Source organism: Diabrotica virgifera, chromosome 1 (assembly GCF_917563875.1).
Source record: "Diabrotica virgifera virgifera chromosome 1, PGI_DIABVI_V3a".
Taxonomy (NCBI): domain Eukaryota; kingdom Metazoa; phylum Arthropoda; class Insecta; order Coleoptera; family Chrysomelidae; genus Diabrotica; species Diabrotica virgifera.
Genome location: NC_065443.1, coordinates 102,418,899 through 102,432,358, shown reverse-complemented (window position 1 = coordinate 102,432,358; position 13,460 = coordinate 102,418,899). Strand labels below are relative to the sequence as shown.

Here is a 13,460-nt window from a genome sequence, read left to right as displayed (position 1 = left end):
TATTTATTAATTAAATAATTATTAATACAACAATTTTAATAATGAAATTTATCACAAGATAAATTCTTTATTGATAGCTTAACATTGTCAAAAAAATTGACAATTCGCAAATTATTTATCGAAGTTGATAGTTACTAAGCTACATTGTGGCTTGGCAACACTAGATTATTGTTAAGATTTCAAACTTAGTGCAAAAATTTACATAAAATAGGGATTTACATAAAATTGGCTACAAAATTAAGCAGGATTTAAAAAACTTGAATTTTATTTCGTTTTATGGGGTTTTAGAACAAGCAAAACTTTTTATCAATAATGACATTTTTCGCTAAAATTGAAAATAAAAAAGTTTTTCCTCTTGGGCACCCCAACCGTGGACACACTGTATATAATTATAATACTAAAATCACAATAAAGATGCACTAGAAAGAAACAAACACAAGACATGATGAATGTTATGAGGAGCACTCACAAATCATGATTTACAAAGTTTATACATTGTAAATCATGATTCGGGAGTGCTATTTGTATCATTCAACATGTCTTGGGTTGTTTATTTCTGGTGCATCTTTATTGTGAGTTTAGTATAAGAGAATTACAAGTTTTATGTTAAATCTTCTGAATCAAATTTTTGTTAGGTATCATGTCACTCTTACTAATTTTATCCCATAAACACTTTGAAATAATACATTTTTTAGTTCCATGACTGTTATCAATTGTTGGATATCATATTGGCTACCATATTTGCTATTGTGGCTTTATTGACAGCAGCTCTAACTAATGATGATGGAGTCGATTTTCCATACTATGGTCTTAGATTGTTCAGCTATGATTGTGAGATTCTACCAGAACCACATTTACCTTGGATCTTTCTCTGAATTATCAAATGCAAAAGTTCATATTTTTTAGGGTGTTTCATACCTAAGTATTATTGACCTAAGTATTCCAGCTTGTGTCTCTTTAGTCAAATGGAAATTATTATATGAAACTCTACAAGAACACATTCATATTATAATCAATTAAGTATATTAATTTTAATCACAAATGTTTATTGGTTGAGAGAGTGACTTTTTTACTTATGCTCAATCAAATATTTTTACTATTTTCTGTTAGTTTTTTAATAGTTATTTATGATATAAGTGTTAAAAGTACACATTTAAGGCACGCATGTGAAAGTCTGCAATTCACATGAGTGCCTTAAAAATGTACTTTTTAACACACATATCATACAATATTTTTTCTGCAAACGTAATTACAGAATAATATCTACAAAAACTTTTTTCTACAACCGTGTTAAAAATTCAATTTTTAGCACTCCATAAGAGCATTAAAAATGCCACTTTAAGGCACAAGTGCTTTAAAATTTTTATGGCACTGCAATTCGTATTGACCGTATAGACAATTTTGATGTAATGTCACAAAAATATAAAAATGGAATGTCAGTCAAGTTCAAGTAAAAGTTTTTGTAGATATTGTCCTGTAATTACATTTGTAGAAAAAATATTGTATGGTATGCGTGTTAAAAAGTACATTTTTAAGGCACTCATGTGAATTGCAGAACTCGCTATCGCTCATTCTGCAAACTTTCACATGCGTGCCTTAAATGTGTACTTTTAACACTTATATCATAAATAACTATTACTTGAACTGACATTCCATTTTTATATTTTTTTGACATTACATCAAAATTGCCTATACAGTCAATACGAACTGCAGTGCCATAAAATTTTTAAAGCACTAGTGCCTTAAGGTAGCGTTTTTAACGCTTGTATAGAGTGCTGAAAGTTGCATTTTTAACACAGTTGTAGAAAAAATAAATTTTATGTATATTTTATCTAAAAAAGTATTTAAGCACTTAAATATTTTTTCAAAAATAGAATATTTTTATGAACTTCTTTAATTCTTTTTTATTTTAACTTTAATGCAATCTATTATCATTATAACAATATGACAGATATAAAAAATGACACAGTGGGAACTACACTCAGGGGTGAGAACTCTTTACATATTTATATTAATTTAGTCTACATTACCATATTTCTGACTTTTTTACAAATTAGTAACTACTATCTACTTCCCAGTGGTGTAGAGATCTGTAACTTTTCTTAACCCTCTAGTGCCCTAGTTTGCCTCAAGGCGGACCATAATAAAAATTTCCATGCTTACTATTTAAGTATTTTATAGCTGCAATACCGAAACCAGCCTCTGGACTAGATCAGATAAGCATCCAGCTTTTAAAAGTTTGGGTGATCAGACAGATTTTTACCCTATAATTTTCAGTTTAGCATGATATTTGGTAGTGGTACTAAAAACATCGGACATCATAAAAGACTTCGGATTAGAATCTTAATAGTTTTTGCATATTTGTATTACTGGCAGTTCCCCAGATTTAAATCCTGTACATCCAGACTTGTCGTAGTATTGCCTTATAGAGAAGAAGTTTGTTCTGGATACATTTTTTTGTAAAGCATGCCCAGTTTTAGTTGTTCCCATAGAGAGTAGTCTTTATTTTCACTTTCAGAAAGATTTTTCAAAAAATGCTTTAATACTTACCAGTATCTTTGTTTCCGTTTAGTGCTAAGATTGTTTTGTTAGAAAGCTGTTACTTAATTTTTTTTTTAGATACATTTGATTTCCCGAGCAAGGGTCATCTTTATCAACTGCTACCCTAATTAAAAAGAGATTGTTGAGTTACTTTATATTATTATATTTTTTAGATACCTGCAATTTCCATCTACAAACTTTAATGGATCTCCAAATTATTAGAGTACCAACCAAAGTATGTAGGTACTATAAAAATTATATGTAACTTTTTAATATTTTAGATTTATTTTGATATTTTTGTAATTAATTTTTGATTTTGTAATTCATTGTAAGATATAAGTACATGATTTGTGTTTATTGTATTTTATTTATTAATATTTTTATTTGAACACATATAAAATTATATCACTATATATTATAAAAGTATGAAATAAATTGATTTGTATTTGACAATAAGTTTTTAATTCACTACACTAAGTTTGCAGCAATAACATTTCTTCGTATTCTCTATACATGTAACATACAACCATTATTTCGATTTTCCTCATCTGGAATCATTTTCGTTGGAACTTTATTATGTTCTTCACTTCTTCATTGTTTTAAAAAGAAAGATGTTCTTTCATAATCATATGAAATGTTTGAAATCAAAAAATATATTATAATGTTTGAAGTTTGTATTTCACTACACTAAATATGCAGCAATAACATTTCTTCATATTCTCTGTCCTTCTAACATACAATTATTTCCATTTACCTCATCTTGAAACATCATTGGAACTTCAAGATGTTCTTCACTTCACTATCTAAAAGAGGAAGACATTCAATCATACTATCCAATGTAACACAGAAAATAAATATAATGTTTGCATGTTTAGCAATTTTTGCACGATGTACCACGTAAAGTTGATACACAATTAAAAGTGACTGATAAGAAAGCATAAAATAAGTTTTGTTTCAACTTTATAACAGTAAGAAGTACATGATCAAGTGCGTTCATAACAAGTCTATCCCTTTCGAATCCCTATGCAGTAGCTATTTCAACACTTTCAACAATCACATTTAGAAGTTCAAAGGATTGTATTTCTGTAACTGTACTTGATTCAGCATTGTTTTTAATTAGATCCATACATTTAATTGTTTAGGTAAAAAAATTGTTTCATTCAAAGATGACACATTCACAAATATGACTTTGAGTCTCACTTAAACAGAATTTTTCTTGAGGATAATCTGGTTTTTACTAAAAATTTCAGAAGAATCGTTTTTACAAGTTGACACATTTGATTCTGAAAAGTCTTGGATAGTTTACTGGCTTTCAATTAAACAGGAATTCCATTTCCAATAACCTGGCTTTCTTTACATTCTCTAGTTTTTTGAGTTGTTGTATATTTTCATGTCTTTTGAGAGACCTTTTTAAAATAATTTTTTTAACTGTATTGGTACTTTTTTTATGACTTTAGCAAAGGAATTGCATTTGGCCTTAATCATGCATCTTTTGTTGGCAAATCTAATTAATAAAGAGGTAACATTTAATCATAAGCTTTGAAAACAGATCAAAAGTAACCTTAAAAGTACATTGCAGTTTATAAATGTCTATTGTATAATAATAATTAGCTTTCTTAAAATGAAGTGAACTCTTGTGATAGGATAAACATGTTTTAATTGTAATACTTACAGTTTTCCAGTCGTTTAATTGATTATTTTCATTTTATTCCCAAAATAAACAGTTACAACCACATAACCCCATTTGTAATAGGTGAACAAATTCGTTATTTATATGTTATTTATGCGACTTTTGCTGTTGAATCCAATTTTAGCACATTTAAAATATATTAAATAGTGTTAGCAAATCGATTTTGTTCACTAATATCTTTAGAAAACGGCATTATAAGCAGAAAAAAACAAACTTTTCTATATGTAAACATTGTAAATGTCAGCACAATAGGTCCCGACGGCGGCCATGACACTTTGGCAGTTAGGAGGGGGTACGATTACGGTTTATCCCAAATCATATGCCTTCAATGTATTGCATGCCAATCGCCAGACATATTGGAATAGTTTGACAGATCGTTGGATTCCCTAATTCTAGTACATTCCTAAATTTTTCAGCGGCAGCACTGAATCTCACCCTTAATGTTCATTGGTTAGTCGATTTAGGCAACCGTAACTGTAACCGTAGTAAAAGAAGCGTGACTCAGGCACAGTATGGGCACAGTTTTTTATTGTTGTTTGTTGTATAAACCTAATATACTGTGATACAGGTGTGATTTTTGGTAAATAAATAAAATCAACTTTCATAATATGGAAATAAAACAAGAAACTAGTGAGAAAACTTGTAAAATAGAAACAAATAATGAGACGTGTGATAATTCATTGGATGTCTTCAATCTTGAAATTAAGGAAGAACCCAAGAGAGAATGTGAGTACCAGATATTTGATTATTTAGACCCAAATGAATTCCATGTAAAAACTGAAGTAGAACAAGATGAACATAAATTTACACTATTTGAAGAAAAGCAAACAAGTGAAGAAAGTAAGTAAATAACATTAGTTCTTTTAATAACATGATAAATATTTTGAGGAAGTTCATTACTGAAGGTTAGAGAGTACATCTTTCTCACCAGTCATGACCCCCGGAGGGAGTAGGGAGTGTAGTAATGTCGTGTATTGTCTCTCTGTCATTTCTTTTAACTCATGCATAGGTCTTTTGCATATTCCTGTAATTTGATTGATCCATCTTGTTTGGGATCTTCATCATGATCTTCGGCCTTCCACCTTTCATTCTATAATGAGTTTCCATATTTTCTGTGTTTGCTCTCATAATATGTCCTTAGTATTTTAATTGTTGAGATAGACTTTACGGGAGAGTCATTGGTTAACTTTTAGCTCTCTTAAAATTGAATTATTTGTCCTACAGTTCAAGAAATTCCTAGCATTTGTCTCCATCAGAACATTTCAGTGACATCTATCTTTATTTATTTATAAATATCTTTCTTCATAAATATAATAAAATAGTTATAATAATACAATAAAATATAAATATTACAAACAGATTTACATATCACAATAATGACTACCTATTCCACAACTACTCAAACATACGCCTGAGGCCTGAAATGAATTCAGACTTCGGTGCAAAGAAATCTAGATCAGGGTGAATATTTGCCCATCTTAGTGCTCGAGATAAAAGGGTGTTATAAGCATAGTTGGTTCTATGGATAGGAACATAGAATGTTTGGGCTAATCGAGTTCTATGGAGAGGTACATGGAGACCAACCTGCTCAAGTAGCTGAGGACACAAAACTGTTGAATTAATTATGCCATAAAGCATCCTTGCATCTTTAAGTACTCGTCAGTCACGCAATGAGAGAATACCCAAATGAGTTTCAATTTGATGATAATTTACCTGATTTAACTCGAAAGGTATACCCAGTTTATATGCTACGTACCTTAAGAACTTGTGTTGGACTGTCTCGATTTTTGATATGTAAATATTATAAGATGGAGACCATACACAAGAACAATACTCTAGATGAGGTCTAACTAAAGAACAATATAGTAGTTTAATTATTGCTTTAATATTCTGAAAGTCTCTAGTACATCTTTTTATAAAACCAAGCATTTGTAAAGATTTTGAAATTTTTGACATATAATGTGATTCAAATAAAAGTTTACAGTCCAAATTAATTCCCAAATCACGAATTTCAGTAACCCAGTCAACAGGAATATTCTGTATATTACAATTATATTCTATTGGGTCTCTTGATCGTCCAAATGAAATAGCATGACACTTGGATGTATTCAGGGCCATGGCATTCAACATACACCACTCACTCAACCAATCAAGATCATGTTGAAGATTAATACAATCTTCTGTATTGTTGATAATTGTGTAGAACTTTAGATCATCTGCAGAAAGAAGATGTGAACTGTGCCGGAAGCAGTGGTGTATATCATTGATGAATATGTTAAATAACAGGGGCCCCAAATGCGAACCCTGAGGTACTCCTGAATGAACCTTAATCTCACTGGAAACAAAATCCCTAATATGCACTATCTGAACTCGGTCAGTCAAGTATGTTCTCAGCCACTCAAGAAGTGGACCATTAACACCCATTTGATTAAGTTTAAATATTAAAATATTATGGTTGACCCGATCAAAGGCCTTGGAGAAATCGGTGTATAGCGCATGTACCCTACAGCCCCTCTCCAAGGCCTTCCTCAGGAAGTCCACAAACAAACACTAGTAACTTACATTCAGTTGATCTGCTATTCCGAAATCCAAATTGTTGGTCTACTAGCTGTTTTTCAAGTGAAGCTTTAAGATAGTCACATACAAAAGATTCAAATATCTTTGGTATTACACTAATAATTATACTAATGGGCCTGTAATTATTCACCAATGAATTATCTCCCGCTTTATAAATAGGTGTTAAAAACTATTTTTCCAACATTCTGGAAATTCACCCTTATTTAAGGATAGATTAAAGATGTGAAAAAGAGGTCTGGATAATATTATAAAACAACAGTTTTTGAGAAAGCTGGTAGGCAATCCATCAGGACCAGGACCCTTATTCGCATCCAGTTCTGATAATTTTAGATAAATATCAGATATAGTTATGTTGAAACCAGTCAGGTTAGTAAGACCAAATGTAGGTGAGTCACTGAGTGGAATATACTGTAGAAAAATATTCTGCAAAAAGATTTACAATATCTGGTCCGTGACTGGATTCAACACCACCATACCTCAACACAGTGGGCAATGATGGCTTTTCCCTCCGTGAATTCACAAACGACCAAAATCCCTTCAAATTATTTCTTAGTGATAATTCTGTTAGGTAAATATGATTTCTGTAGCTTTCAGCTTTTAACAATTTACAATTAGCCCTCGGCTGAGAAAAAGTCTGATAATCCAGAACTGATTTAGATAAGATATATTTTTTGTGAGCTTTCTTTTTCTCAACTATCGGGTTCTTTAACTCTAAAGAGAACCAAGGAGGGAATATATGTTTTGAATACCTTTTTAGGGGGATGAATAAAATTCTATAGCTAAGTAAACTATATCATAAAAAATATTTACAATTTGATTCAGTGTTTTTCCTAAAAATAAATTATCCCAACAGATTATCTTTCCGATTATCTCAGGGTCCAAGATTCACATCTGTAGGTCAGTATTGGGAATATTAAGCTGTTGACCAACCTCATCTTTAATACTTTTAAAATTGGACAGTCCATCCATATTGTCGTCATTTTTGCTGTGGCAACTTTTGCTAGATCACATCTACATTTTGTTTCTTCTTATAGTGACCCTGTGTTTGTGTAGACTGCACGCTGCTATCTTAAAATGGGTGATGATTGCAACAGAGGTAAATGAGTCTATTAGGTGGGAAGTCTCTTTCTAATTGACAGTGGACAGTGTTTATCCAATGACATTGGATCTATAGATCACATCACTTTCTCACTGTTGCTGATTGGATGAACTTATCCGATTAGAAAGAGACTTCCCACCTAATAGCTCTATTAAATGAGCTCATAACCTCAAACTGGCCAATTATGGTTATGTGTGGATGATTGTTATGTAGTCTATCCACTATCATTATCTTTGTCTTTGATGTAGGTATATGAGACCAGGTGCCATCATTTTTTCTAATCAGTGCTTTAGTTTGTGATTGTGTTTTGAGTTTTTTAGACAATTTCAATAACGAGTAGTTCTTTTCTTCAGAGCTAGACAGATTTTCTAGAAAATAATTTATTTCTTTTTTAATTAACGGGTTACTTTGTTGTATTTAGTTTTGTCTTTTGGAGCACTGGTGGTCTGCCATCTTTTCCTTAATTGTCTTTTCTCGTATATGTCATAGTTTTTATATAGAGAGGGTATGAGGCCGGTCTCTTAGCATATGACAATATCAGATGAGGCTTCCCATGCGGCTTGTTGAATTTTTACAGTTAAATGTTTGACTGCTCTTCTATGTCTTGTGCTGTTTTTAGTGGTAGATTTTTACTGACTGCTTGACTGCTCTTCTATATCTTGTTCTGTTTTAGATTTAAATAGGGAACTTGCACATTTTTTTATTACATAATAATGTTCAGTTTTGTATAAAATTGAGATTTCCAAAATTTCACGCTTCAAAAACTCATAATAACTTAGAATTACAAATTTAGAGTGTTCTTTAACTTAAAATAGTTCAAACGACCCGTGACGTCACAGAGTTTAACTATGTGGTTCCGTTTGTGGTTATATTTACGTATATTCTTTTTCTTCTTCTTTAGTTTATTGGCCTCCATCTACTTGGGTATTTGGCCAGCTCGTCGTCGGGGAATAAAGGAAAAATATTTATATTCTAATCACATTTATCGTATGTCGTTGTAATAATATATACCAGTTTGTTGAGATTGGAGTTTGATACAGTTTTTGAAGGAAAGGAAAGAAGGTTTACTATTGAAAATAAAACCATTTTGTAAAAGTACAAATTTTCTATGAATAGTTCAAATGATCAAAAACACTTTTAACTTCACATAACTGTATTTTTTACTGACATTTATAATGTTTAATTTAAAATTATATATACAATTGGTGTAGAATGTAAACATACAACCCCATGACATCACGATGCGTTTTGGGGTGGCTGGTATAAGTTGAATTTTTAGTTGTGTTTAGGGGCCAAACGAAAGACAAACAAAACTTTTTTATCTTTGATACAGGTTCTAAATTATGTTCTGTTGTGATTTATACCATTCTTTTCGAATTAAAAATTTTATGCAAGTTCCCTATTTATATTATTTTTTATTATATCCCTGAAGGTATTCCAGTTTGTTCGGCTGTTGGATAAAACTAGTGGTTTTGTAATGTGGTGCACCTGTGTACTTAGGATAATAATAAAGGGAGATTGATCAGATGAGAGATCGAACAAAGGTTTTACTTTCAATTTAGAATACAAAAGTCGATGAGATCAGGCACTTTTCATGTATCAGTAGGCCAGTACTTCGGTTGACCAGTGGATGCCGTTAGTAACATAAGGGTTTTGGACACTTTTTAATAATTCTCTACCTCGAGAGGTTATGAGTCTTGATCCCCAATGAAGGTGTTTAGCATTATAGTCACCAGCAGCTATATGAAGCAATTTCCGAGCTTGTTAAAGTATGTTGTGAAGTGTTCTTAGTTAATAATTTTATTGAGATAGATGTGCCTTGTAAGTTTACTTTGCTATGCTTGATTATTTCATGGTGTCTAATGCTGTTTTTTATAATTATAGCAGCGAATCCATGGGCTCTTCCTGGAGGGTGTTGAGTTATATATATATATTGAGAATTTTGTCTGTCATATGTGCTTCAGATATTAACGTAACATCAAGATCATGTTCTAAAATAAAGGCTTTGACTTCCAGACTATGATTAGTCAGACCACTTTCCATGTACCAATCTTTAGTTCAGTGTTGAAGGCTAAATTTTGAGACCAGCGTCATTAGGATGTCCGAACATTTTGTCCTTTTGACCCATAATTTACTCCATCATTATTGAGACGATCTGTTTTAAGTTGTTTAATAGTTGAAATGCCATAGATAATAAACATTGTTTCCTTGTTGTTGTATAGGTGGGTTAAGTTGTTGATTATTGGAATTTGTTGTTCCAGAATCATTGCTTTTGAAGAAAGTTTATTCAAAGAAAATTTAAAAGAAATGATATTTTGCACCATAAAAAACTCAACTAGATATTACAATTTTTTCATTACAATAATTTTACATGTACTTTGAAAGGTTAATGTGACGGATAGCTTTTAAGGACGAGAGACTTAGTAAAACACAGGTTAAAACCAAAGTAAATATATTTAGGATATTTATATACATCAAAATAAATAAAAATAAAATAAATCGTAATTCTATCTTGCCCCGTTGTGGAGAAGGCCCCCTTGATGGATGTCTGCAAAAGATAAATAAAATATTAGATTTACCATAAAAGGTATATTTAAAATACCCTAAATAAGGGTTACATTAAAACAAAACGTTTTCGGATTAAGAAATCCATCATCAGCGTTACTAAAAGCCCTAAAAATAAGTATAACCTAATAAATTAAGAAAAAAGTTATAAAAGTTGACAAAGGTTTAAGAAAACAAGAGGTCATACTTACAAAAATAGCATGATTGAGCCACCAAAATATTTTGGGTAAAAACCCTTTAAATGTAAACAGGTATGTTACATGTTAATAAAAAAGTTTAAAGATAATGCAGATATGTCTGGATATTACCCAGGGCAACACAGGACTCTTCCCATGTGGTTGGAATTTTTTTGAGGATTAAAACCTCACATATTGAAATTCAATGGCCAACTGACAACTGAATACAAGAGAAAAAAAAATTAATACTATCTATCAAAAGAAAATATCGCTACACCTCACTACAGTGTAAGGCACAAACAATCACGCAATCAAAATATTAATAATTATATGGGCATCCGTACGATTCTGATCGGAAGTCGTTCACACCACGGCTACCGTTTAATTACGAGCAGCGAATCTCTTCAATACGGAGTCTCGCCACTCAGGTCGGCTGCCTTTTAATACTCTGGCTGTCCTGGGAGCCCAGAGCTGGTCGCTACAAGACCGATTCTTCTCCGCTTGGTAGCCTCCTTAAGTACGCTCTCGGCCTCGAATACTTTGGCGAAGCGGAAATGAGTGGGGTATAGTGTTGCGCGATATACAGTGGAACCTCGATAAGTCGGATTAATCGGGACCGCGGCCGATCTGGGTTATCGAAAATCCGGGTTAGCCGGAGAATATGGTAAAAATTAATAAAATACGGTACTATTACAGATAAACTTAATTATAATTGCCAAAAAAATGAATTACTTATGTCCAGTACATCTAAATTACGTACAGTTGTATACATTATTGTTTATTTCTTGGTAAAAAACTCAGTCAAAGTGAAAACATTTTTATTTTATCTGATGAAAATCGATACGGGTTAGCCGGACTTCCGGGTTATCGGAGGCCGACTTATCGGGGTTCCACTGTAATTACAAACTTGGGCTATAATTTTACTTTATTTCAAAAATACTAGATTTGTTGTAAAAGGTATATTTTAAAATACCCTAAATAAGGGTCACATTAAAACAAAACGTTTTCGGATTAAGAAATCCATCATCAGTGTTTCTAAAAGCCCTAAAATTAAGTATAACCTAATTAATTGAGAAAAAAGTTGACAGGTTTAAAAAACAAGAGGCCATACTTACAAAAAATAGCATGCCTGAACCACCAAAATGTGTTGGGTAAAAACCCTTTAAATGTAAACAATTATGTTATGTTACATGTTTATATAATAGTTTAATTATGTTGCAGATATGCCTGGATATTGCCCAGGGCAACACAGGACTCTTCTCACGTGGTTGGATTTTTTTTTGGAAAATTAAAACCTCACATATTGGATTTCAGTGGCCAACTGGTCAACTGACAAGCTGACAACTGAATTACAAGAGCAACTCAGAAGGACGTCAAGAACTGTCAATGTAACCTAATTGCTGTATTTCAGCCACAACATTTAAAGATTATTTTAATACTTGAGATAAAAACAGTATGAAATTTGCATATGTTGGAGTTAAAGTTATTCGAACATAAATGAAATTTTTTTAAAATTATCCATTAATTAAGTAATCAAATAGGAAAATAAAATATTTACGTTACCAGAAGTTATGCAGTCATCAATACCTATAGTTGTTATGTTGCTCATATGATATCAATACACTTAGACAAATAATGAGAAAAGGCCTTTTATGTATAGACGTCTAGGAAAACAAAATTGTATGCAATGTGTACATATTTGTACAATTCTAAGAGTATTAATTGAAGGATAATTGTTTTGATGACTGATAATTTGCTTTGATGTGTAAAATGTAAGTGGACCCAACATAAATTGAATAAAGATGGAATATCTTCTTTTTTTTCTCTGATTCTGGCTTTGGTTTAGAACTAGAACCTTTAGCCACGTAATTGTATAACTTATTACTAAGTCAGGGGAGTAATGTGTAGTGTGTGTGTTGAGTAAGTGTCTTGTTACTTTGCAAAGTCGACGTCATTGTCTTTGCAAAGAGACGCTGTTTCCGAACTCTGCGGTCCCTCCGGTGAGTACCGATCCCACAAGGACAGAAACTATTTTTCATGGAATATCTAATATGATAATTAAAGAAATACTGTTTTTGTATATGACTGAAAATGAGATTAAAAGTAGCTTGATGAAACTGATGATGAAAAGTCCTCCTGAGACCTGACATCAAACTCCATTGATGTCAGTTGTAACTTTAACTCCAACATATGCAAATTTGATACTGTTTTTATCTCAAGTATTAAAATAATCTTTAAACATTGTGGCTGAAATAACAATACAACAACCATAGAGTTATATATTAGCATAGAGAGAGTGACGTTAAGAGCGAAGTGACTACACCATCTTTTTTATTTGGATTAGTGCTGTTTCACTCTTACGCATAGTAAAACTGCGACAGTTGTCCTCCCCTTCCGTACCTATACTCACACTTAATGTCATCTTAGTTTCTCGATACAATGTGTTAGAAAGAGATGCCGCAAACCAGTCCATGAGATCTTGTCGTCAGGAAGTGCGGAAGGTAGGCTCACTCTATGTTAATATATACCTCTATGACAACAACTAGGTTACATTGACAGTTCTTGACGTCCTTCGGAGTTGCTTTTGTATTCAGTTGTCAGCTTGTCACTTGGCCATTGAAATCCAATATGTGAGGTTTTAATTTTCCAAAAAAAAAATTCCAACCACGTTGGAAGAGTCCTGTGTTGCCCTGGGTAATATCTAGACATATCTGCAACAGCATTAAACTATTACAGCGTTTTCCAACCGGTGGGTCGCGACCCACTAGTGGGTCGCGGGTGGATTTCAGGTGGATCGCGGCGTGGCTCTTAC

At 32.1% G+C, this 13,460-nt stretch overlaps 1 protein-coding gene and 1 long non-coding RNA gene across 5 annotated transcripts in view; one reads left to right on the top strand and one right to left on the bottom strand.

The window, feature by feature from the left end:
* Window positions 1–13,460, top strand: part of LOC114333209 (zinc finger protein 227-like) — a 150,832-nt gene that overhangs the window by 121,132 nt on the left and 16,240 nt on the right. The window contains exons 1-2 of one of the 4 annotated variants that reach the window (XM_050657907.1): window positions 4,471–4,523; window positions 4,648–5,071. The exons of 1 other annotated variant lie outside the window; for it this stretch is intronic. In XM_050657907.1, the coding sequence (XP_050513864.1) occupies window positions 4,840–5,071 (232 nt within the window). In that variant the 5' untranslated portion in view covers window positions 4,471–4,523; window positions 4,648–4,839. Of the gene's footprint in view, window positions 1–4,462; window positions 5,072–13,460 lie in introns of those variants that run through there. 2 more of the 4 variants (XM_050657914.1, XM_050657922.1) reach the window with 2 other exon arrangements.
* LOC126889596 (uncharacterized) lies at window positions 2,889–4,430 on the bottom strand. Its single transcript, XR_007700096.1, has 2 exons — window positions 4,214–4,430; window positions 2,889–3,344 (listed from the first exon to the last, which is right to left on the bottom strand). It is a non-coding gene; the product is annotated as an uncharacterized LOC126889596 (long non-coding RNA).